This window comes from Poecilia formosa, unplaced genomic scaffold (assembly GCF_000485575.1).
Source record: "Poecilia formosa unplaced genomic scaffold, Poecilia_formosa-5.1.2 Scaffold37, whole genome shotgun sequence".
Lineage (NCBI taxonomy): Eukaryota > Metazoa > Chordata > Actinopteri > Cyprinodontiformes > Poeciliidae > Poecilia > Poecilia formosa.
In genome coordinates this window covers 2,248,066-2,270,253 of record NW_006799976.1, presented here as the reverse complement: position 1 = coordinate 2,270,253, position 22,188 = coordinate 2,248,066, and the positions used below count along the sequence as shown (strand labels likewise).

Below are 22,188 nucleotides of genomic sequence, written 5' to 3'. Positions count from 1 at the left end.
AACTGAAGAGGATTAGACCAAAGGCATATATTCCCAGTAAGCAACGTACTATCTGCTATAAACACTTAGAACCAGCATTTGCATAATTTTGCAGCAAGACATGCTACAAAGGTCGAGTAGGGGAAACTGACGGAGATATGCAGGATGATAAAACGCTGCAGCATGACAACGAGAGATTACTCTTTCCATTTCCCCAATCTTGAAGATAAATCTGCAAGATAGAGAATTATTTATTCAGTTTTTATGACTCTCAGACACACTGACATTTATTTTAAAGTTTAATTAAAAGTTAATATTAGATTCCGTATTGACCTTTAAGCCTTTCTCACCTCCAAAGAGTCTCTTCTCTTTTCAGGTCACAGCATCTGATAAAGAACTCCTTTTCCAATAAACTCTAGTCAGCCAATTTCCTACCTTCCTTAAAAGTTCTGATTAAAAAGGCTTTCTTTTTTTGTGATAATCAAATCCAAGAAAATAATGTTTCTTTTTTTTTAACCACTTATTTCTAGAAGTTCTCAAAAAACGTTCTTGCATTTACAAGCACAGACGTTCCCATGGAATAAAAGCTGCCAATGAAATGCTTCGGCGTAATTCTGAGCTGATGTGAGTTTTAGTGGGAAACATTAAACAAGCTCTATAGATCAGTGTTTTCTAAAGATGGGGTTGGGACTCGATGCTTGGTCGTGACACGGCAGTGTCTTGTGATGTTTGTTGGGACTGTTTGTGTTGTTGTGTTGGCCTGCTCTTTTTTGTTTTTATTTGGCTTTATCATAATTTGTGTGGTAGAATAAGCCACGGTCACAGTTGCAGGTTCCCGTGTGTATTTTACGCCAGGGGAATCTAAACATGCAAGAACCACTGATCTGGACACGCTGCAATAGTCTTGTACTTTTATTTTCATTGTCAAAGGCATTGATTGTTCTGGTTCCTGTATCAGTAAAATGTCTTGGTTTAGCCAGAACAATATTATCTTCAAGTAATTTACATGAAATCACACCTTTCGTCACACTGCAGTTTAAAAATCATTGAACCACCAACTGGCTGCTGTGTCAGGATCTGACTGAATTTCACAGCAAAACACAAGCGTGGGTCAATGTTGCTGAGGAACATTAGTCTACCCAATTTAGGGTTTCATGTCTTGCCAAGAAACACATCAATATGTTTAGAGGAAGCTGTAACTGAACCTACAATTTGATGGTTCTTCAGAGGGAGAAAATGCAGCAAGAGCCATCAGCGGCGGCGTCCTCCAGGGGTGTGTTCTTGCCTCAGTTCGCTTCTCTCTCTCCCTCTACACAACTGAGTGCATCTCTGCAGACCCCACACATCCTGGACAAAAACTGCTTGGACATCTACCTTCAGGTTCACGCCACAAGGAGCTGTTCACAAAAAACAACAACAACCGCCACAGAGACAGTTGCTTCCCAACGATGTCCTCCGAAGAGCACTTACCAGCTATCATTGCCAGAGGAAGAAGCCGCAGAGCATCACCGAGTCACTGCCTCCCTTCACTCTGTGCCTGGGCTTCCTTTGCAATGCATGCCTACGTCCATCTACTCTAAACACAACGCTGATCCACATGCCTAAAACGTTCCAGACCTGAGTAATCTGTGCAGCAGTGACTCAAGTCATCGCTACACAGAACGGAAACCACAGACCTCTGACTCATGTGATTCAGGTCTGGGTTGATTGCAGCCAAGTTTTCTTGCCCTTTTAGGTCAGTTGCGGCGTGCGTCCTGGCAATCAGGAAAGGCTCCCTAAAGGCAGCCATTGGTCGCTTTCCTCTTTCCGAAATGAAGGTAGTGTTAATGTCCTAAGGTATAACGTGGATTATTTCCTAATGTATCCCAGCAAAATAATTAATCTGATTAACTAAAATTTCCAGGTTAAATATGCACAATTAAATAAATAGTAGCTGCGTTTCCATTCACCATAAAAATGCCCAAAATGGAAAATAAATTTGCTGAATGAAAACATGCCAATCTTGAAAAATACTTTTGTGCTAGGATAAAGTGGTTTTTCAGCCGTATCAAAATTGGTGCATTTCACAAATTTGCAATGGGAACACCGTTTTGCAGCAATGTGCGTTTGAATCCGTTACTCTTCTGTAAAACTGCAGACTATTTCCCCTAAATGCTGCATATATAAGTAGCCGCTTCCAATATGAGGAGCTTGTCACTCCAACGCCTAAAAAGAGACGCCGAGGCTGAATTATGAATATATCTTGCATGCACTTTTACATTCATAATTTTTAATGTTTTATACTTACTTTTAATTGCATTTTTGGAAACGCCGCAATTGCAAAATTGTGATTTATTTATATATATTTTTTTACAATATCAGAATATCAAAAAAGTTTCCATTAGTAATGGAAATGCAGCTAATGAGTAGCATATTGAACATACAAGATGGTATTAACAGTGTCGGTCTTAAAGAAAAGCTCTCAAATCAAGTCAAATTTGCGCAGGAAGCAGAACCGAGACTTTACACGACGAATGTTAGGTGAGAATTTTGTTTCCAATTAGATGCGCGGAGCTGATCTGCAGAGGCATCGGTGAGATAGAATGGAGTAGACAGCGAGCGATAAGGAGGACAGTCCCTCAGACACAGAGGAAGCCTCCTATCTCAGGAAGTTTCTTTGGCAAATGTCAGATCCCTCTAATCACGGCTCCGCTTCCTCATTCGGAACCGCCTCGTGTAGAACTCTCGGAAAGACACAGAAGCGGGATCGCACATATACTTATCCGTCCAGGCAGGCATCCTACACAAACATCACGTCCTGCTGGGGTTTAGGTCCACATCAAAGTGGATTATAGGGTGGATAAGTCTACTGCCTCGCTGACCACTGGCGAACTCAGACCAGTAGTTATTTCTGACCTCGGAACGTTTAATGGAACGTCTCAATCTTCCAAATTTGCGTAAATATATATATTTAATTGCCCGAGTTTTCAGGCAACAGACTAAAAACACCAAATGTGCTCATGAGATGTAGAGTGTGGCCACTGACCGCAGACTATTATAACTCTTCGTGTTATAAAACCTCCTAATCCAGCCCTCTAAAACAATAATCTAATCTGCGAAGGCAGATCCCATCTGAGAGCTGATCGCTCTTACGACTAAAGACATGCAGACGGCAAAGGAAGTTTGTTTCAGAGTTACTGAGATCAGCTGAGAGTGTGAAGCTGCACCTGTGTGTGCGTGTGTGTGTGTAATTGGTGGAGATGCAAGGAGGCCTCCTAATGAGAGCAGATGTTTGTGTGTGTTTGTGTCAATGCATCCACACAAGAAGGCAGGAATAAGTTAACCCTGCTGTCACAACGTTAAATAAACCCAATTTAATCTCGTTGCACTTTAGCAAAAACAGATCCAGATAAAATCTGGACTATGCCTCATTCCTTTATCGTGGAAGCAACCAGAGATCTTGCTCTCTAAATAAATATTATTTTAACTGCCTCAAGGTTTTGTAATGTTTTCAATTTTGACCTTGGTAAGAAATATTGGTTAACTTGGAATTCAGCACATGGATCGGCCGAAGGACGAGACGCCACGCCAGGATCATCCTTTTGAAAATAATTTCACAGTGAAACTTTTAGAAAAAAAAAAACCCAATTAAGCACTATTAATCTGTTGGGGAAAAGACCAAGTTATAAAACTACATATGTTCTTATAAATTCACTGCTGTTCCTAAAAACATTAATGTGCAAAAAAAAAAATCTGTCTGTAACTTGCACTTTATTTTACTTAAGACGATTAAATTTGAACACTAAGAAATGTAACAAGACAGAGAGTGGTTCTTACAGACCACTCTTCATTTCTCTTCATTTTCCCCGTTGATTTTCATAAGTCAAAACACTCGCTGATTGTGACTGTATGTACAGTCAGAGCAAAACCTGAAATGTTTACACAAATGGAGCTTGTAACAAATGGTAGGATGAGGACCCCAGATGATCCTGTCAGCAGGACGGTCGGGTGCGGGCAAATAAAATCTTTGACGCTCACAGATGGAGAACTTGGAGTCCTCAAGTCTCCATAGCAACCATAAGATGCAAATCTACATGCTAAGCGGTTTTTTAGGGGGCCTGTCCAGAAAAGGCCTTTCCTCTCCTACCAACACAAGCATAAAGGTTCGTAGTTTGATCGACTCTCTACCTGGAATCGTGGATTTTGGTTTGATGACAGCAGAATTCTGGCCTTGGGCAATAATTTATACTCCACAGATTTAAAACTAAGAAAATGTGGAATAACAGCTAAGAACGGAGGAATGCTGTAGACCTGCTTCTCTTCCAAAGGCCCTGGGAATCTTGTTGAATCCTACAGAGAAGCAGTGGGATGAGCAGAACAGACCCAGAACTCCGGGTGATCTTGAGAAGTTGTGCAAAACAAAGTGGTCAAAGTTTTCTCTCTCCCAGTCTGATTCAAAGACGTACAATTGGATGGATGAACCCAAGATCTCAGAAGGACACCTAAAAAAATGACACCTAGCTCTTAGGAATGAAATACGAAAAAAAAAGACATGAATGTTTATGCTAATAGTTGGTTTATAAATGTGATAATCAGCTGTATCAGTGCATGCTGTATGACACACATCTAACATGAGCTTCAGACATCACAGCTCTAATGTTACTCTGTCAACACTCCACCGCATGTAAGTGTTTCATTAGAGGAGAGAGGTTGTTGTGAACAACTGGGAGACTCTGGAGCGGGAGACGTGCAACGCTTCCAGCAGGAAAAAGTCTTCGGAGAGGGAGGGAGACTTGAAAAAAAAAAAAAAAGAAAAGAAAAAAACAACAACAGAAAAATGAGAAAATTAAAACCATACATCCCATCCTGGAAATAACACCCTCACTACTGGGCAGATTTTCTGCAGAGAGACTGGAGCTACATTATGGAGAAGGAAATAAAAAAAAATAAATAAAAAAAATCCACAGACTGGAGTTTGTATGTTCTGGGTCAGAGATGCTATAGGAGGAGTGAGAGGGAGTGTACAATTATAAATGGTGACTTTACAGCAAAGGGGGTTATAAAGTTTGGTGAATTTGTGTGTTTATTTTAAGTAGGGGGGTTAAGTTTACATGGCAGCAGCCCTCCCTGCAGACCCTTCATTATCACCGTCTGTGCGCCGGCGCCTTTGGATGCGACGGTGACTCTGTTCTCCGCTTCAACGTTTCACCTCATGCTAGAGCCGGAGAAGGACGAAGCGTCCCGAACAGCCGGCCCATTCATCCCTCCGCCTGAGACGTCTACCTGGAGCGTGGGCGGCGGAGTCGGACGCGATAGCGCCGAGCTATCTGACGCAGAGCAGACGCCGCCGGGATGACGGCAACAAAGAGCAGTTTGGAGAGTGTGTGTGCGTGAGAGGAAAAGTGTGTAAGAGCGATGGAGACTCAGACTGATGTGGGAGAAGATAAGATGGAGTGAGATGGAGGAGGGGATAGAAGATGTGATGAGGAAAGAGGATCTATTGACAGCTGGATTTAAACGATAGTGAGCCTGTACTTCATCAGACTGAAGTCACTGTTTTTTTTTTGTTTTTTTTTGGCTAAAAAACAATTATAAAATTATTCTGTCAGAGGAATTCAGCTCAATGGGAGAAAACTCAGGTGGAGCAGTAAGAGGAGATGAGAATCAAGCATAGGAAGGCAATAGCCCGGCTAGTTTTACTGAGCTGTTAAACTATTTACGAGGTAACTTTGGATCTGATGCAGATTAAAAAAATAACCTTCCATAGAAAAAAAAATGCTGCTGAAATATTCCATAGTTTCGATCTTACAGTAATTTACAGTTTAGCTGATTTCCCCTCTCGCCTTGTTCTGATAAATTCCTCTGAGTATAAGAAGAGTCATAAGTCTGCTGCAGAGTCTTTGGCAGAAAAGTCTAAGTGATGTGTCACCATCAGCATCTGCACTGGAGATGAGGCACGTAGATCGGTTTAAGAAATATTGAGCAGGAACCCAAGGCAGGAGGGATGGAGGAGAACCTGGAGGACCCCCATCTGCTTTAGGGTCTGTGTCTGGTCGGCGGAGTAGGTGGAGCAGGAAGATAAGCCTATCTGTGACTGGGTCCATCAAAGTCCTGAAGACGCAAACAGACACCAGGACGTAACCAGACTCTCCAGACTGGAAGTTAAGAAAGACTCCTTTCTGCTCAGTCCTTACTATCTCTCCCTATCAGGCTGGACCTGCAGTTCTAAGAAGTGACTCTGATAACATGGAGCACAATTTACAACCGCCTGCAGTGAGATCTGTCCTTTGCTAAACAAAGCTGGGGTACAGCGTATGAGACAAAGGAGCATAAACTAGAGGAAAGGCAGGGAGGAGAGAGGAAAAATGTATTTCTTTGCCTTCAAAATGAAGGAAAGGGGGGAAAAGAGACAAGCAATGAAAAAAAAAAAAGGAGGTGGTGGAGGTGGGGGAGTTGGGGGGGCGTTTCTGCTGGCTCAGGCCTTGATTAACACCAGACCTCTGACAGGAAATGACCGGGCCAGCTCAGAACGCCAGGAGAGCTTCCATCTGGTGCCGAGGCCACGGAGGAGTTCTCCACCCAGGAGAGGACTAGACGAACACGTTTCGCTTTCAGGACTCCGATAAAGTCCCACAATCGGTACAGGATGTGATTACGGGGAGCATCGTTCTGTTCTTGTTGTCCCTTTGGGAGGCAGAGAACAAGAGCGATGCCAACTGCAGATTTTCACTATAAATCTAAAAAATAAACACGAAGATTATCATTTACAGTTCCACTTCTTAGCTAGCCGGGGAAAGGTTTGAAGGGAACATGAGGCCAAAGAAAAAAAAGAAAAGAAAAAAGTTCGTCTGAATTTAGAGAGAAATACTGATGGAGGAAGTCGGATGGGGCGAGTGTGGGAGGGGGTCGGCGGAGGGAGAAGGAACGGGGACAGTTTGGGGAGGAAAGTGGGTACATTAGGACAGGTCATCTTTCACTGCTAACTGGAATCTCAAACGTAAACAAGTCCTTCCGCACGAACAGATAAAACGCAGATATACCGTAAAAACAACAAAAAAAAAAATAAGCGGGTTTGCTGAAAAATAGACTCACACACAGAGAAACTCAGTGAACTGCTCCTTCCTGTTCAGAGATCTTTCTCTGGTCAGACGTTTTTTTATTCCCTTATTTCTCAAACATCCCGACAAAACAGACCTGGCCCGGACGCGTCTCTGCTGTCGTCTTCTCTACTTTTACTTCAGGCTCCTTTTTAATACGGAACAGGAGTGGATGACGGGATGATTTATGAAATACATGCTCTAAAAAAACACAAGAATGCACGAGAATTCATGAACGCAGATGGAGAGGGATGTTTTCCCAGAGGAGTCGTAGACGTGGAGGATGAGCGGGAAGAGGAACACTGGCCAGACTCCTTTCCTGACCCTCCAATCCAGGGGTCACCGCTCGACCCCGGCGTGCATTGACGCGTGTGGAAGGTTCAGGGGCCGCCGTCTCTGTTAGGGTCCCTCTGGAGCCTGGCCGCATGTGCCTCTGGAATGCGTTGCTGCCACTGATTTGCTAAAGTGGGATTATGTACAAGGAGCGCAGTGGGAGATCGTGACGGTGACGCTTTTCGGTCCAAATCCCAGCGGAGGTGGAGGAAGTGCTGGTGAGCTTAGTGCAGTGTGTATTTGCTAACACACCCCGCAAAAGAAGACATAAGTGTAAATGTGAAAACCGCCCAACACATTAAGGCTGCTGCTGACTGGACATGTATTTCACACTTTCTTCTCAGTCCCCGGCTTTCCATCTGCATTATTGTGATGCGTGAAAAGACCAGAGCGGTCTTTGGTTGCTGAACTTGCAACCAAAGTTTCACAGGGCTGATTTAATGAGTAGGTGTGAAGCAGGGGTGACTTGAGCAGCGTTCTCTCTGAATGGCGCCGCATGGAGCAGCAGTAGAGCGGGCTCCCCATATGCAGAAGCTATAGTCTTTAATGCGGCCATCTTCGTTTGCTGCTCGTCTCGCGACCCTTCTCTCTCTGCCAATTTCCTGTCAATGACTTCCACTAACGCAAAAAATACATAAATAAGTAAATTTAAGAAAATGCTCGAGTGGAGATGTTCTAAACCAGCTTTCAAGACTTCAATGTAGGCCATGCACATTATTTTCCTGACTTAACAGATCTGGGTTTTTCTCCTTACAGTCTTAGTGTTTTGACACCTTATAATGATGCTTAGATTAAGAGAGAGACTTTTATTATTTCCACATCTTATAGTCCAGTAGACTTGTTTCGATTGGGGAGCAAAATTACAACATTTGCTACATTTCCAGCTGCTACATTTCGCTTTCACACTGCACTGTGTTGGACGATCCAAACCTTTGAAAAACCTATTCCCCCCCACCCCCCCTCGCCTGCGCCAAAAACTACTGAAGGAAATAATACAAAAATGTCTGAAGAAGAGAGTGAGCACAACTACCTTTCTCACAAAATGCAAATAAAAATGGAGTAGCACCAGATTTTAGTGGTTGTAGGATTTCTCTTCTGTCTTTTATAAAAGACCATAAGCCATTTCTCCTGCTAGCGCTAGCATCTCGTGTTTGTTTTGGTTTACCCAGAATGCCCAGCGCTACAGTCCTGCTCTTGGAGCAGTCTCCAGTCTCCGGTGCGCGTCCATCCACATATGTATTCGAACTGCGACAAAGTTAACTTCACCCGAACCGAGACCGAGATTTTTAGACGGACCAGAGTTTGCTTTTTGGTTCGCGTCAGAGTTCAGTTGCGCTTTCACACTGGACTCTTTATACAAACAAAGTAAATGTCGATTAAAGTGGACTAAAGAGGGCTGGTGTGAACGCACAATTAATATGTTATCATGTAGGTTTGATTTAGTGTTGTTTGATTCATTCTCGGTTGTTTAGGTTTGTTTAATTAGTAGTGAGTAGGTGTTTAATTAACGTCAAACATAATTATAGATTTTATTTCTTTAAATTTCATCAATTTTAGCATTTCTGTTAATTTGCCGGTACTGAAGATATTTGGATGTTATATCCAAACTAAATGCTTCCAAATGGAAACTAAATGTTGGAAACAATGTTGGAGACAAATGGAAACAATTCAATATTTGAATTGAATTGATAAGAGAAAAATATAAATTGACACAAAATAAATTAACATCAACTTTCCTGGCAAGGATTTACCCGTTAGCTTGATTTTAAGAGATTTAAAAAAATTATTTATAATAATCCAATGTAGTTTAACTTCCTCAGACTCCCAACATACTTTGGTTACAAATCACAACCGACAAACAGCAGCTGATGATCGATTTGAGTTTTTATCTTTTACAACAATCAGCTTACGATTAATCCAATCCAACCACCAGCTGTGATTGGCCTGCCTGGTAACCAGGCCTTCCTGGCTCTGCAGTAAGTAGCTGATGAGACAATGTTAATTAAAACTCCCTGCCATCAGCCTATCTGATGAAGTGAACTGGTGATGAAGGGACCGGGGGGGGGCGTCAATGCCACTGGGTACCTTGGTCGTCCCCGGGTCCACCGTTCTCTCTCGTAGTGAGTATCTCAACGGGTTCTTGTTTGTTCAAACAGAGGAGGAAGTAAAGGAAAGACCACCAATTAAAAATAATTGCAACTAATTTCATAAGCAAGCGCAACAGGGGAAATATGCTTAATAAAGCAAAATCATTAGGCGAGATTATGCTCCACTTCCCCGGCTGCCGGGTTTCCACTTTGGGGCCTACCGAGAGAGGAGAGGGAGGAGAAAAAAGAAGGGGTGAGAAAAGAGATGCAGACACATGGAAAAAAAAAAGAAGAAACAAAGAGAAGAAAAGTTTAAAAAGTAGGCAGACAGACAGTTGGTGGCAAAAGTTATGTGTGATCCCTTTTCAAGTCCCCTGACTGGCTCATGTTGTTGTGCCAACCCAAACATTCGCATTTGGGGAGGTCTGCTGCACCTCCTCCCCTCGCTCCCCCGTTTCTTACCCCATGCATACACCACTGACAGGATGAATAACAAACCCGAGGAGTGGCTGACGCAGAAAGAGAAGAACAAGATGAAAAACCACCGAGTTTCCCGTTAAAACTCACTTTTTTTTCCCTGCCCCCCCACCACCCTCACCACCCACTACAAGTCATTTTCTTGTGTAAGCGTACTGACTAAACCTCTAGCATCAGCACCAGTTGGGGTTTAAGACTCAAGTCTCACCTCTGCAGAACGACACCCACTCACTTCAAGAGCAAGAGCTATGATTCAGCTTCCTGGCTCTGAAAGCTGTCCAAGGGTGGGGATTTACAAACCTTTGGCTGAGCCTTTCAATCTTGTCCCCCACCCCAAAAAAAAGGAAAATTAAAAAAAAAAAAAAAAAAGCGAGAATTTCAAAAACAGGGCTGATGATTGATTCTCTACCAAAAGCTTTACCAGGCCCGACAGGAAGTGCATCTATAAAACAGCTTGAGGATTTTTTTTTTTGTTTGTTTTTATTCCAACCAGCATAAATGTAGTTTTTTTCCCACAACTAAGCGAGGAATTAACAGTAACTGCTTGGAGCTATTTACAACCTGCACACATCAGACACACCGCAGCGTTGTACGCTCAAGAGCCCGGCAGGGCCCAATCAGAGCCCGGCTCTGGGAGCAGTCTGGGGCTCTTCGTCCAATCCCGTCGTTCGCTCTGGCTCCGCGGTGCCGCCCGCAGCCAATCGGGCTCTCCCCCACATGTGGTGTCGGCTGTGGAGCGTTTTGGTTTTGGGAGATCATTTCCCAGTCTGCAATAAGCAGAACCATTTTCTTGGATAAATACTCTTCGAGCCCTTTAATCACATCCATACTCTGAGACAACAATACAAAGACACAACAGCAAGTTTCACACACTCGGTTATAAACATGCGGCGCTGCATTGTAAACCTGGGAACTATATGCTGAAATATTTTTGGGGTAGGCTGGGCTTTCCCTCGGTTTTTTGTTGGTGTGTAGATGAAAATAAAATAAAAAAAAATGCCTTTGATTTATCTTGGACTATTCATACGCAGGGAAACCCAAAGTGCTTTATGGGACTTTGAAGTAATGGTTGAAAGAAAGAGCATAAGCATAGAACCGCAGTTTAGAAGAAAACAATGTTAAAATGCAGATATTAAAGGCACAAGGGAAACATTTCTCACATGCAAAACAGGAGCTTTTAGAGACGATAACCACAAAGTACTGGCTGGGGTGGCTGGGTATAAATGCCTGCCACACTTTTCAGATTTGTATTTATATGGAATAATAATAATAATAATAATAATAATAATAATAAGTTTCCTCCTACTTATGTTTGTCTATCACAAACATTTCCAACAGAATATACTAAAATTTGAGGTTGCAATGTGATTCAACTCTATGGGTATTTTGACTTCTGGCACATCACCGAACATCTAAAAACTAAACCTACCCTCATGTTCTCAAAGCAAACATTTTGAAAGCGTTTCAGGGGGTAAAAATAACAAATACTTTTGCTCCATTTTCAGATTTGGATGGAGAGCTGGTATATTCTGGACTGTGGAAGGTGAAAAAGTTACAATAACATATAGTTTTATGTTACAGATGTCTAATTGTTTACAGTAGAATATCATCCCAGATAGCACACGACGTTAAATCAACGTTGAATTGTAGTTAGAATCGTTGATTTTTGGTTGAAGTCGACAACTGATGGTGGATCAACCATCAAACAACCATCCAATCAAACCATTGAAACTGGGTCAATGAATCAGTGTTGTTTTGTCGTTGAAATCTAATGACTGAAATGTCTGATCAACGTCTGATCAATGTTGAATCAATGTCCTCCCCTCCTCATCAGAGCTCTGGGTGAGAGGTTCTCACATTTTTAATAACACTGTAGAGGATAGTGAGTGGTGATTCCTTTCTGTACATTTTTTTACTTGTTAATAAATTCTTACTGACTGTTTGTCTGTGATATATTGACACAAACACATCTACAAGTCTGTACTAGGAGTTGTACAGTTCACCTCCCCGTTTTTACACTTGTGGTTTGTCCCAACCAAAAAGCCACTTTGCTGCTGGCTTGTTTGCTACCGGCTTCTGAATTGAATTCTCCGCTGAGCACTTTTATGGTAAGTTTTTCAATATTACTTTGATCTTAAATGTGTTTATTGAAAAATAAGGGCATTGTTTTGTGCTCATAGTAATCCTGGTTATTTTGGGGCAAAACGGATATTTTTAATAATTGAGGTCATGTCTCCTTTTGTATTATTTTCATCCTACCCACCACTCCAGGCCTAAGTATGAAATCCTGCGAGATTTTGTGGGATTTGAATTTTTAAAATAGGGCGGGGCCTATTGTTTGGTGTGGGAGAGCATGTGGTGGACAAGGAAGTGTAAAGCTGGCTGCTCCAGGTGGGCTTTAAATTGTTGTGATAGTAATCACTTGTTTTTAACTTTTTATTATGATATGCTTAGGGTCGTGCTTAAATGAGCCTCTGTACCAGAACAGCTGAGTTGGATGATTACATGACCGTCTGCAGCCATCAAGAAGTGCAGAAGGTTGTTAATCATCCACAGATTCAATCCAGGTGAGGCAGAAGGGAAACACTTAACATGTAAGGCAGGTGAAACACTGAACTAAACCTGCTAATGACTGATTCAGTCTGTTGATCCTTGTATTGGTAACTGGTTAAACTGAACTGGATTATTGTTACTTGTGTGGGATCTTTATCAGCATATAGACACTTTTTAAGGAATTTAATCAGCTTATTTGGAAATATTTGTAGTTGATGGAAGATTGAACCAGCTATTTGATGGAAGTTTATTCTGTATAAATTATAAATAATTTTTCCAACTACAGTATAAATCACCTTTTGCTCTATTTATTTCTCTGGTGTGTTAAATAAACCCTGATCCTCCCTGAGTTTTATCGTTAGGTTTTCTGATAAACAGCCCTTTATTTTAAATATTGATTCCCTCATTTTAACACGAGTGCAGCATCATAAATCCTACACTGTACTGCAGCTTGATAGGTAAATGTAGTTGTATACGTAAACATTAAGATAAATATTAATTTAACAGTGAGTGTACATGGGGAACTATATGGTTTGTATTTGTTCTCAGACCTGTAACCACTGTTTAATCTTTCAATGTCTTTCAGAACTTTTCAAATGTTTATCATCTTTCTAACCGGCACCTTCCTCACTTTTATTTTTGTGTTTTTCAGCTGTTGCTCTGCAGTTTGACCGAAAGCTGACACTTAGGACTGCAGCAAAACTGTCAAGAAGTGGCTTCATTACGCGCCAGAACGAGAGGAAAACATCGCAAGGAATCAAAGTGACGCCAACCAGAGTCAAACTGGGGTTACCACAACTTGTACCGTTTCCCAGTTCATACAGTGCAAAGCTTAACTTCATGGACTCTGTTCTTCTGTGGACAACATACTGTTGTTTTGACAGTCAAAAAGGAGTCAAATATGTTTAAAGATCTGTCCCTCTTTTCTTAAATAAAATGTTATATCAAACCCATGTTGTCATTTTCAACCTTGTGTAGACAGTTTACCCATCATCTGCCAATAATATAGTGTTTAACATCAGTGAAGAAACTTTTAGTGGCATGTTATGATGTAGACCTATCAGACCTAAAAATGTACATAAATCCTTACATTTCATTCAATGTAGAATCAACCCAAATCTGCATGTAGATCCACATTCAGATCATGGTTGAATCAACATTGATATAATGTCAGTTATGGTTGAAACCCTAACGTTGATTCAACATACAAGTCACCGACCACTTTCAATGTTTTTTTTCAATGTCAGCTTTCAACGTTGATTCAATGTTTCTGGCTGACATTGATTCAAAGTTGTTTCAATCATTCTGTGCTATCTGGGATATACATAACGTTCCCCGGCTGAAAGGCTCGACACAAAAATCACTACTGTTAAATATTTGGTTTGAGGTCTCAGGGGAATCTTACAGCATGTATTGACCTGCCTGACGACACACTGCACTGCTGTCAGGAGTAATGCTAAATAATAATAAAAAAAATGCTAATAAAAGCTGATCACTGTTGGCAAGACCAAGGTTTCTTACAGCAAGCACGCCCACAGTGAGGTAAAAATGTTATTTCAAAAATAAACAGCAAATATGAAAAGACATCGCCGTTAGATGCTTTGGAGATTTAATGAAGTTATTGGAGAGTGCAAAAAGACGATCTACTTCTAGAATAGTTCAATCAAGCAAATAGCAAACCAACATCAGACATTATCACCGCATTTAGGGAAATCACAAGCAGAGGAAGCAGTGCTGCATTCTACAAGATCAGCGTTATTTGTGTCTTGCAGGTTGTGTAAAAAACAAAAACACCACCTGAAAAAATGAAGAAAAAAAAGAGATGTTAGACTATATATTTCTGATATCTTGACAAATTATGTCTCTAAACAGATTAGCGTAACTTTGCTTCATATTCTGTTGTTGCTCTTAAAAGAGTGTGTGATTACTTCACATGTGACATCAATAAAAACAGAACCCAGATCAATTGATTACCCGATTAATTCGTCGTTTGATGTGAGTATAGCGCACTACAGAGCGAAATAGTCAATAGGACCCAAAAAGCCATGTTGTTTTTATTAAACCCAGCTCAATAAAATCAAGATGTGAGCACTTTTGTTTTGAAAAGAAGTGTATTTTATAACCAAGCATGACAATACAGGTTGGATGTATTTTTAACTTCGATTAACGTGTTTTGGTTAAGACTTGGGCATTTCCAGAACCTGATTCTCCTCCTTCCAGTGGGAAACTGCTTTGTGAAATTATCCCACACTTTGGCATTAGTTACGAAGAAAAAAAAACGCCATGAACGTTGCTTTTAAACACGTAAACTAGACAAAGCTTCTCCAGTTCTCTGAGCAAACAAAAACGACAGAGCCTGGAAGTCTGAAGAACATCATTTCCTAAGTTCTCAGACGCAGATGTTTATCAGACACGGTGAGGGTTGCACTGTCATGCTTACTTTCCTATATTCTCAAGTTCCCATTTGTCCTCTGGTATTTTGTCCTCTCTGTATATTTTTCTGGTGATTCTGCACCCCGTTTGCAACCCACAGTTCATCCACAGTGCGCTTAAAACTCGAGCCGCTCGCTAAATGGGAAAAGCGGGGGGGAATTTGCGCGAGAGCGCCCGTTCTCATGGTGACCAACCTCTGTTCGGCGTCTGGTTTTTATTCGACTCCTTTAATTGGGGGGAATGTCACAATCAATGTTTTGCTCTGGATGCTGAGACAGACGACCTCCTCCTCATGTTACTCAAGCCAAAGTGCTTTGTCGGCCGCTATAAAACCATCCACACACACACACACACACGCACGCAACAAAACACACACTTGAATCTTAAAAAGTGCACAAACTGCCAGGTTTCCCCTGACATGTTGTCTTTATTCTGCCTTAAATGCACCTGGCACCCCGTCGCGGGCTTCCTTCCAAGAAAGTGTTTATAACAAAGTCAGGGTTTTTTCTTTTTTTCTTACATGAACCACAACTCTCAGCTTGAACTTGCCACGAGCGCCACCCCACACCTCACTCCCCCCTGCCTCCCAAAGCCCCTCGACCAACTGCACCCAGCCAAGTGGAACAGGAAGAGGCAGAGACTTCTCATAGGACAGAAAAGTGGGATAGAGAGAGGTCAGCAGTCTCTATTAGCGCACTATGAAGATTTACCAAACCCCCTATATACAACGTGACCCCAGATGTGATATAAGAGGAAACCGCAGTGTGCTATTTCACGGCTTGTGCTAAGGTATGGTGCAAGCCCAAACCAAAAGTGGGATTAATTGTGAACTTTACGACTGGGGGAGGAGAGCTTATGTTAGAGGCTCAAGGTTAAAGATGCTATTACTCTGAGGGAGGTGCGCTGGCTGTGGTGCTGAGGCAGACGGACCATTCATCTTAGGCCCAGGCCTTGATCTGCACTGCAGTTCACCAGCCGCTTGGTCAACAAATACAGGGCCTTGCAAAACAACCCAGACCCACTGAGCTCTTTTCCAATTTGTTTACAGTTTTTGTTTTTAATTATGAATGGAAGGAAAATTATACGCGACTTGAAAAATTGAAATTGTGTGATTTGCATTTTTAGCAGGAAGGTCAGGGAGAAAGTTGTGGAGAAGCTTGGGGTGTTTTCCCACCCGATAGTTTGGTAGACTCGGTTTGATTGGGGACTAAAATCGCAACATTTGTTCCATTTGCTTTTTTATTTGGTCTGCTTCAGAGATCAATTGTGTAATTAACCCTTCCCTAAACACACCTGACTTTCTAGGCAAACAGACTATGGCCACACATGGCTGGTGGGAATGCATCCTGAACAAACGGTTAAGTTATAAAGCCATTTTCCAAGTCTGGAGGAGATGCAAAAATGCATATAACTCAGGTAGGAGAATATATCCATAGAAAATCTATCTGTCATGCACTTCATAAAAAAGACTTTGGGACTTGAACCCATGAACAATACCCCCCCAAAACAGACCTAAATCGAACAGAGAATCTGTGCCAAGGCCCGAATCTAACCTGAATTATTTTAGAACAGAATGGGCAAAAGGTTTTTACTGTCTACTTATAAACAAGGCTGGAAGAGACTGAAATGTGCTACTTTGTGTTGGTTTACAGCTTAATACCTAACAACAAACAAAATGAAGTTTGTAATATACCAATAATAAACCATTGACAAGTAGTTAATGGTTTATTATTGAGCAACTTGAAGGCAGAAGACGTAAATCTGCAGTGTGTAACTCTTTTATTTATTGAAACTGTCACCATGTCGCGACAGTACGGTTAGAGTCAGATAGTCTGTGAAATTAAGGACCCCCTCTGCCTTCTCCCAGTGCTCCCAGTGCTAACTAGAAACAACCAGTCCTACCAACTCTAACACTACCGTATGCTGCTGCTAGCATAGCATAGCATGTTGCATGAGTTAGCACAACCACAGATGACAGCTGATAAACTCTTTTCCCGTAATGTTAAATTGTTTATTCGACATTAGCACATGTCGTAGCATCGATTGACATCGCTAAGACCCTCCTCCTGGCCCTGATTGGTTGTTTTTGGTGCTTTTCTTCAGATGGCAATACTAGCTCAGAGAAGAGGTGGAGGAGATTGATCTTTTCCCAGATTATCTGCCTCATAACATTCTGTCACGACATGGAGACAGTTTTAATAATCATAAAAAGTCACACACAGCAGCTTTAGTGTCAGCATGTCTTACAGCTACAGGGTATGGGCTTAGACTTTAAAGCTATCAATGCTCCAACAACTAACTTATATTGTGTAGCTTGTAGAAGTGTGCGTGTTTTTGGCCCAAGAGGCGTGACACGAGGAGCTGAGGAGAAGGATGGAGTGTGAAGACACTGATAGAAATCCTCCCATTAGCAGCACTGAAGACAGAGACAGAGGAAACACACCCAGCTGCCAACACCTGGGCAAACCACGTGTGGCAGCGGGAGCGCTCTCTCACCGGTGAGGCTCTGGAGAAGCGGGCTGAGCTCCGTCTCCCGGGTGACGACCAGCGTGAGCGCTCCTATCAGCTCGCGCTCCAGCTTCTCCAGCTCCTCCTCCCCACCGTCAGCGGAGTCCTGCGCCTCCTCAGCCAGGGTGTACAGATAGATCAGGAGGAGGATCAGCTCGTCCGGCCCGCACTCGTCCTGTCCGAGCCTCGACCCTGATGACGAGCTGTCCTCGCCTCCGCGGGGCTTCATTAAGGGCAGCAGCTGCCTCAGCACGGCCGGGAAGTCGCTGTCTCCAAGAGCCTGGGACACGGGGAAACACACACACACACACGCACGCACACGCACACACACACACACACAGATACGTTTCACGTTAACAATGTGGTCATCGTGGAAATGTGAGCGCAGCAAAGTTAAGGCTGCCCCTGTCAAAACCTTGTCGGTAAAACCAGGTCACAGATTTCATTACAAATTCAGTCTTGCACACAAATCTGGGCAACGTCTCCTATAAACATACATCTGTTAATTTTGGCCAGGATGTCTTATTCAGTCTGAATCAATCCAAAGGATCTTATTTCCAAAATCTGTCCCCCCCTCCCCTTTTTTTAATAGATATTCATTTGTAAGGAAACAGGAAATGTTTTCTTCCAATAACTTTTCGTGAAGGTCATGTTGTTGCAGGTGTTGCTGCAGAGTAAAACAGAGCCGCACTCCACAGCCAGCTCAGTCCTTGGATACTTTAATTGCCTCCCCTAGAATCCCACAGGCCGTTTTCTCCATGATTTCTTGGATTTGTAGAGAATGGGAATGTTGTTTGCAAATTCCAACACCAACTGAGTCAATAGCAACCCAGAGACACTGTTATTTCCCTTGTAAGATGCTCTATGAGCGGTCCATTCTCTCGTGGAAAACCACCAAGTGGCAGACTTATTTTGTTATTATTAACTTAAAATGGATATGCCGTTAAAATGCTGATTTCCATGGTCATATCTCAATAAAACATGTGAATCCAAGAGCAACTGTTAACACAAAACGGTGCAAGCAAGCTCATGAAGGACTCGGATCTTTTGCTAAGCTCAAATCCAAAGATTTCCATAGTTTTGTCTTCCACGATGAAAACATGCAGAAAATGCTTAATGACCGATTGACCAGCCTGCAAAACGTAGACTGATCTATCGAAATATTCAAATGATGACCTTACAAGTTATTGACTGTAAATCAAAGAGTCTAAACCAAAAACAAGTGTTTCTCATCTGACCTTTATATCTGATCATCCTGCTCAGTGAACACGCCGGACAAAAGGCTTTGGCGGACGTTGAATCATGACATTGTGTTTAAAAACTAAACCATTTACACAAATAGCTATTTGAAGTTTTTTATTAGAAACAACCTTGTTAGCACCAGACTTTCAACGGTGAGGCTGAATGCATCAGAGAAAAGTCGTTCTTTAATTCTGTGGAGTTTTTAGTCTTTGTCATTATGGAAAATATTGAATGTGGAAATGTCGTCAGCCTTTTAGAAATGGCAGAGAAGGCAAAGGTCTACACTCTCTTGGTGGGAGACACAGAAACTGATTCGTTACAGTTGCTAATTACGCGAAATGCTACTATATCAATGTGTGTAGCATCGCAAAAACAAAAGACCCCTCAGATGTAATATTTGTTGGGCTAAAATATTTTAAATGCTATGACAACATCTTGTGTTACGAACCTTTCAAACATTGGATGTCCATAAACATACTTTTGGCTAAAGCAAGTTGCATAGTCTATGTTTTTAGGCTGCAAAAATACATTAAAAATCAAACATGTTTTACTCTGTGTGTGCTGACTGAATTTAGCCTAAACTAAGACAGTGACAGACAGGACTGGTTAGTTCATTTCATCTGCCAGAAAAACTTTGTAAACATATTTAGACATCAGGGTTAAGAGGTTGACACCTTTTCGTCTTTTCGATCATTTTTGCTTGAATTTGAACTGTTACTGCCCTTAATGCCCATCCACTGACACTGCGACCAAGTTCCTAAAGCTGAAAAAAGTTGTGGTGACATCATGATGACAAAAAAGACGGGAAAGAATCATAAAAAACTGGGTTAGCTGTTGTTGCAATCGTCAACGATATTGTCATTTCCTAATTACGTGCTCCAAAAAAAAGAAGAAAAAACAGTTGATTAAATTTCAACTCAACAGAGAAAAGTCATTTTTCAGACCTAATTTCCCACAATGCAACTTACCGTAAGCACTACGGCTTGCCATGTATAGACTGAGGTTGAAATCAGTTCATGTAATAAAGTAACAGGCAAACGTTCATGTAGATTAAATGTTTATTTCGATAAATTCAACAAAATACAATTATATAAACCTTCGACTTGTGCATGACATCATTGTTCCATTTGCTAATTTTACAGCTCCGCTTGGTTTCCTTCGTCTGTTTAATTTTCTTGGAAACCCTCTGTGTCCCAAACACTGCGCACTTCTGCACAAATGCTTACGGAGCCACAATTCGGGGCAAAGTTGAGGTGCAGCGGCCTGTTTTTGTGATTCTGCAGGTCTAAGTAGTCAGGAGCGCCGTGTGGCTGAATGGGGCTCTGGTCCAACAAGCAATAGATCACAAGATCCTTCATAGGCCACTGGCCACTCTTACAGCGAGGGTGAGCTCATACACCAATAAACAAGGGCGTGGACCTAATCTGTCTGATGAAAAACATGAAGCTCAAATGAAAGAGTGACCGGAGAATAGAAAAACAGGCAGGAGGCTGACCAAGTGATGTGAAATGTGAATAATGAAGCTCAGAGGAAACAGCACCAAAACAGATACGACAAGGGGAAAGACTGACGATAGTAGAAAGGAAACGATTGTTGAGTTTAATGGTCCGTTTGTGTCGGACGAGGCTTCAAAACGTCCCTGTAGATATGTTTTATTTAGACGTGGGACTGCTCTGTGAAGAGCACTGTGGTCCCTCTCATCAAGAAAAAAACAGGCTCACAGAATGACAGGCTGCTGATGTTGTTGTTGTGGTGGGAAAACCATTGGATACTACGTCTGATCCAGAGGAACTCAGCGCCGAGCCAAAGATGCAGTACAGGCCAGCCAAACCCCCAAAATGCCCCGACTGCTCCAAAGAGGTTCTCGTTATTGACTGCTAATGTAGGATTCTGAATAAAGTTAACACCATACTAACTTCTTGACATTTACCTCATGCTCGAATAATCGATCTGCGCTGCGTCTCTGGAAGGTGTTTCTGCCGGTACGCTCAACCCCAACGGGGCCTCTCCCCCACCTTGGGTTCCAGCCAACCACTTGCCCTCGGGGACTCTTCAAACACAATCTCACCACACATTTTTCTTTTTAAGCGTTGTGAAATCGAATACTTCTCCAAGTCGCGCTCGTCTGAGTTGCCAAACAATGTTCGGGATCTTTTGCCTTGCTCGTTTCTGCGGCCGGACGGCGAAGGGGAGAGGAAAAACAAGACGTTAGAGGCTGTTTTAAACGGCGAGCTGCTGAGCATGTTCCTTTTTCCCCATCTCCTCTTTCATTCATCCATCCCAAACATGTCTGTCTGAGCACATCTTGGAGGACGTCTATTTGATCCTTAAGCGTGCCACAGTCAGCAAACAGCATCGTCGTTTCAGAAAGCTCTGTTTGCCGTGCAGCTTTGGCATCAGACGCCGTCAGCGTGGGGCAACGGAGACAAAGAGAGTTGAAAGGGGGGAGATCTGGAGGGACTCATTTGTTAGAAATTACTTCACTGCAGAGCTGGGCTCGTGTTACCTTTTGGACCTCTCTGCACACAAAGAGCATGTTCTCTGCAGTGTTAGAAAGCCTAGTTTCCTTAAGCCTTTACTCTTGACTTATTAAGTTTGTTGTGACCTCTAAGGTTTTTGGCTGCAACCCCTAAACAAAAACCATTATCTACCCCTGACAGTCCATTACATGTATTGCCACAAAGTGAACTGTGGGCATTTTCATGAAGTCCACCTATTTAACAGGATGACTTTCCTGAAAGGAGCATATTATTATGAACCCTAGATATGAACATGAGTTTGAGACTCTTATTTTGAAACAAGGGAGGAAATAGTTATTTAGTTGCCCTTTTGTGCTTAATTAGTCAACTAATAAGGACTGGTCATTGTGCTTACTGATGCCTTTTGGTTGTTAAATTATGGCAGAAGTTTCCACCACTTTAAAGCGACACTATGTAAGTAGCGTAGTAGTTATATATATATATATATATATATTTATTTATTTTTACACATTTGTTAAAATTGTCACTTTGTTGTGACACTATGGTAAGAGACAATGTGTGAAAATCTGAACTCTTTTGTCTGCTTCCAGTGCTCTCATTGAGCAGTGAGAAACGACCAATCAGAGCCAGGAGGAGGAGGGTGTTAGCGTTGCCCATCAGGCTTGTGTATGCATCACTCACACGCTTGCTCTCTGCTACGCTACAGCTTCTCCCTGTCAGCAGAACCTGCTGTGAATCCTCTGATTGGTTACCATGGCCACCGATGACGGCAAATTAACAGGTTTCCTGGAACGGTAATTTGTTTCTCCATTGTCAGGGCACTGAGCAGCATGTACACAAGTTTGATTGGCAGCACTAAGACCTTCCTCCTGGCTATGATTGTTTGTTTTTGACCAAGTGATCGCTGGTGTAGCAGCATTTTAGGCTCCCAACAGACTTCTAATGACAATGAAGCGAGCATCTGATTTCTAGCTTCCCATCACCGTATAACTAGATGGATATTTTAACCAACTCTGGACT

General features: G+C 42.2%; 1 protein-coding gene across 2 annotated transcripts in view; it reads right to left on the bottom strand.

Annotated features, from left to right (window-relative positions):
* The window catches only part of scfd2 (sec1 family domain containing 2), a 181,870-nt gene that overhangs the window by 104,253 nt on the left and 55,429 nt on the right, over positions 1-22,188 (bottom strand). For both annotated transcript variants that reach the window (XM_007550701.2, XM_007550700.2), the window contains exon 5: positions 17,435-17,726. In XM_007550701.2, the coding sequence (XP_007550763.1) occupies positions 17,435-17,726 (292 nt within the window). The remainder of the gene's footprint in view (positions 1-17,434; positions 17,727-22,188) is intronic.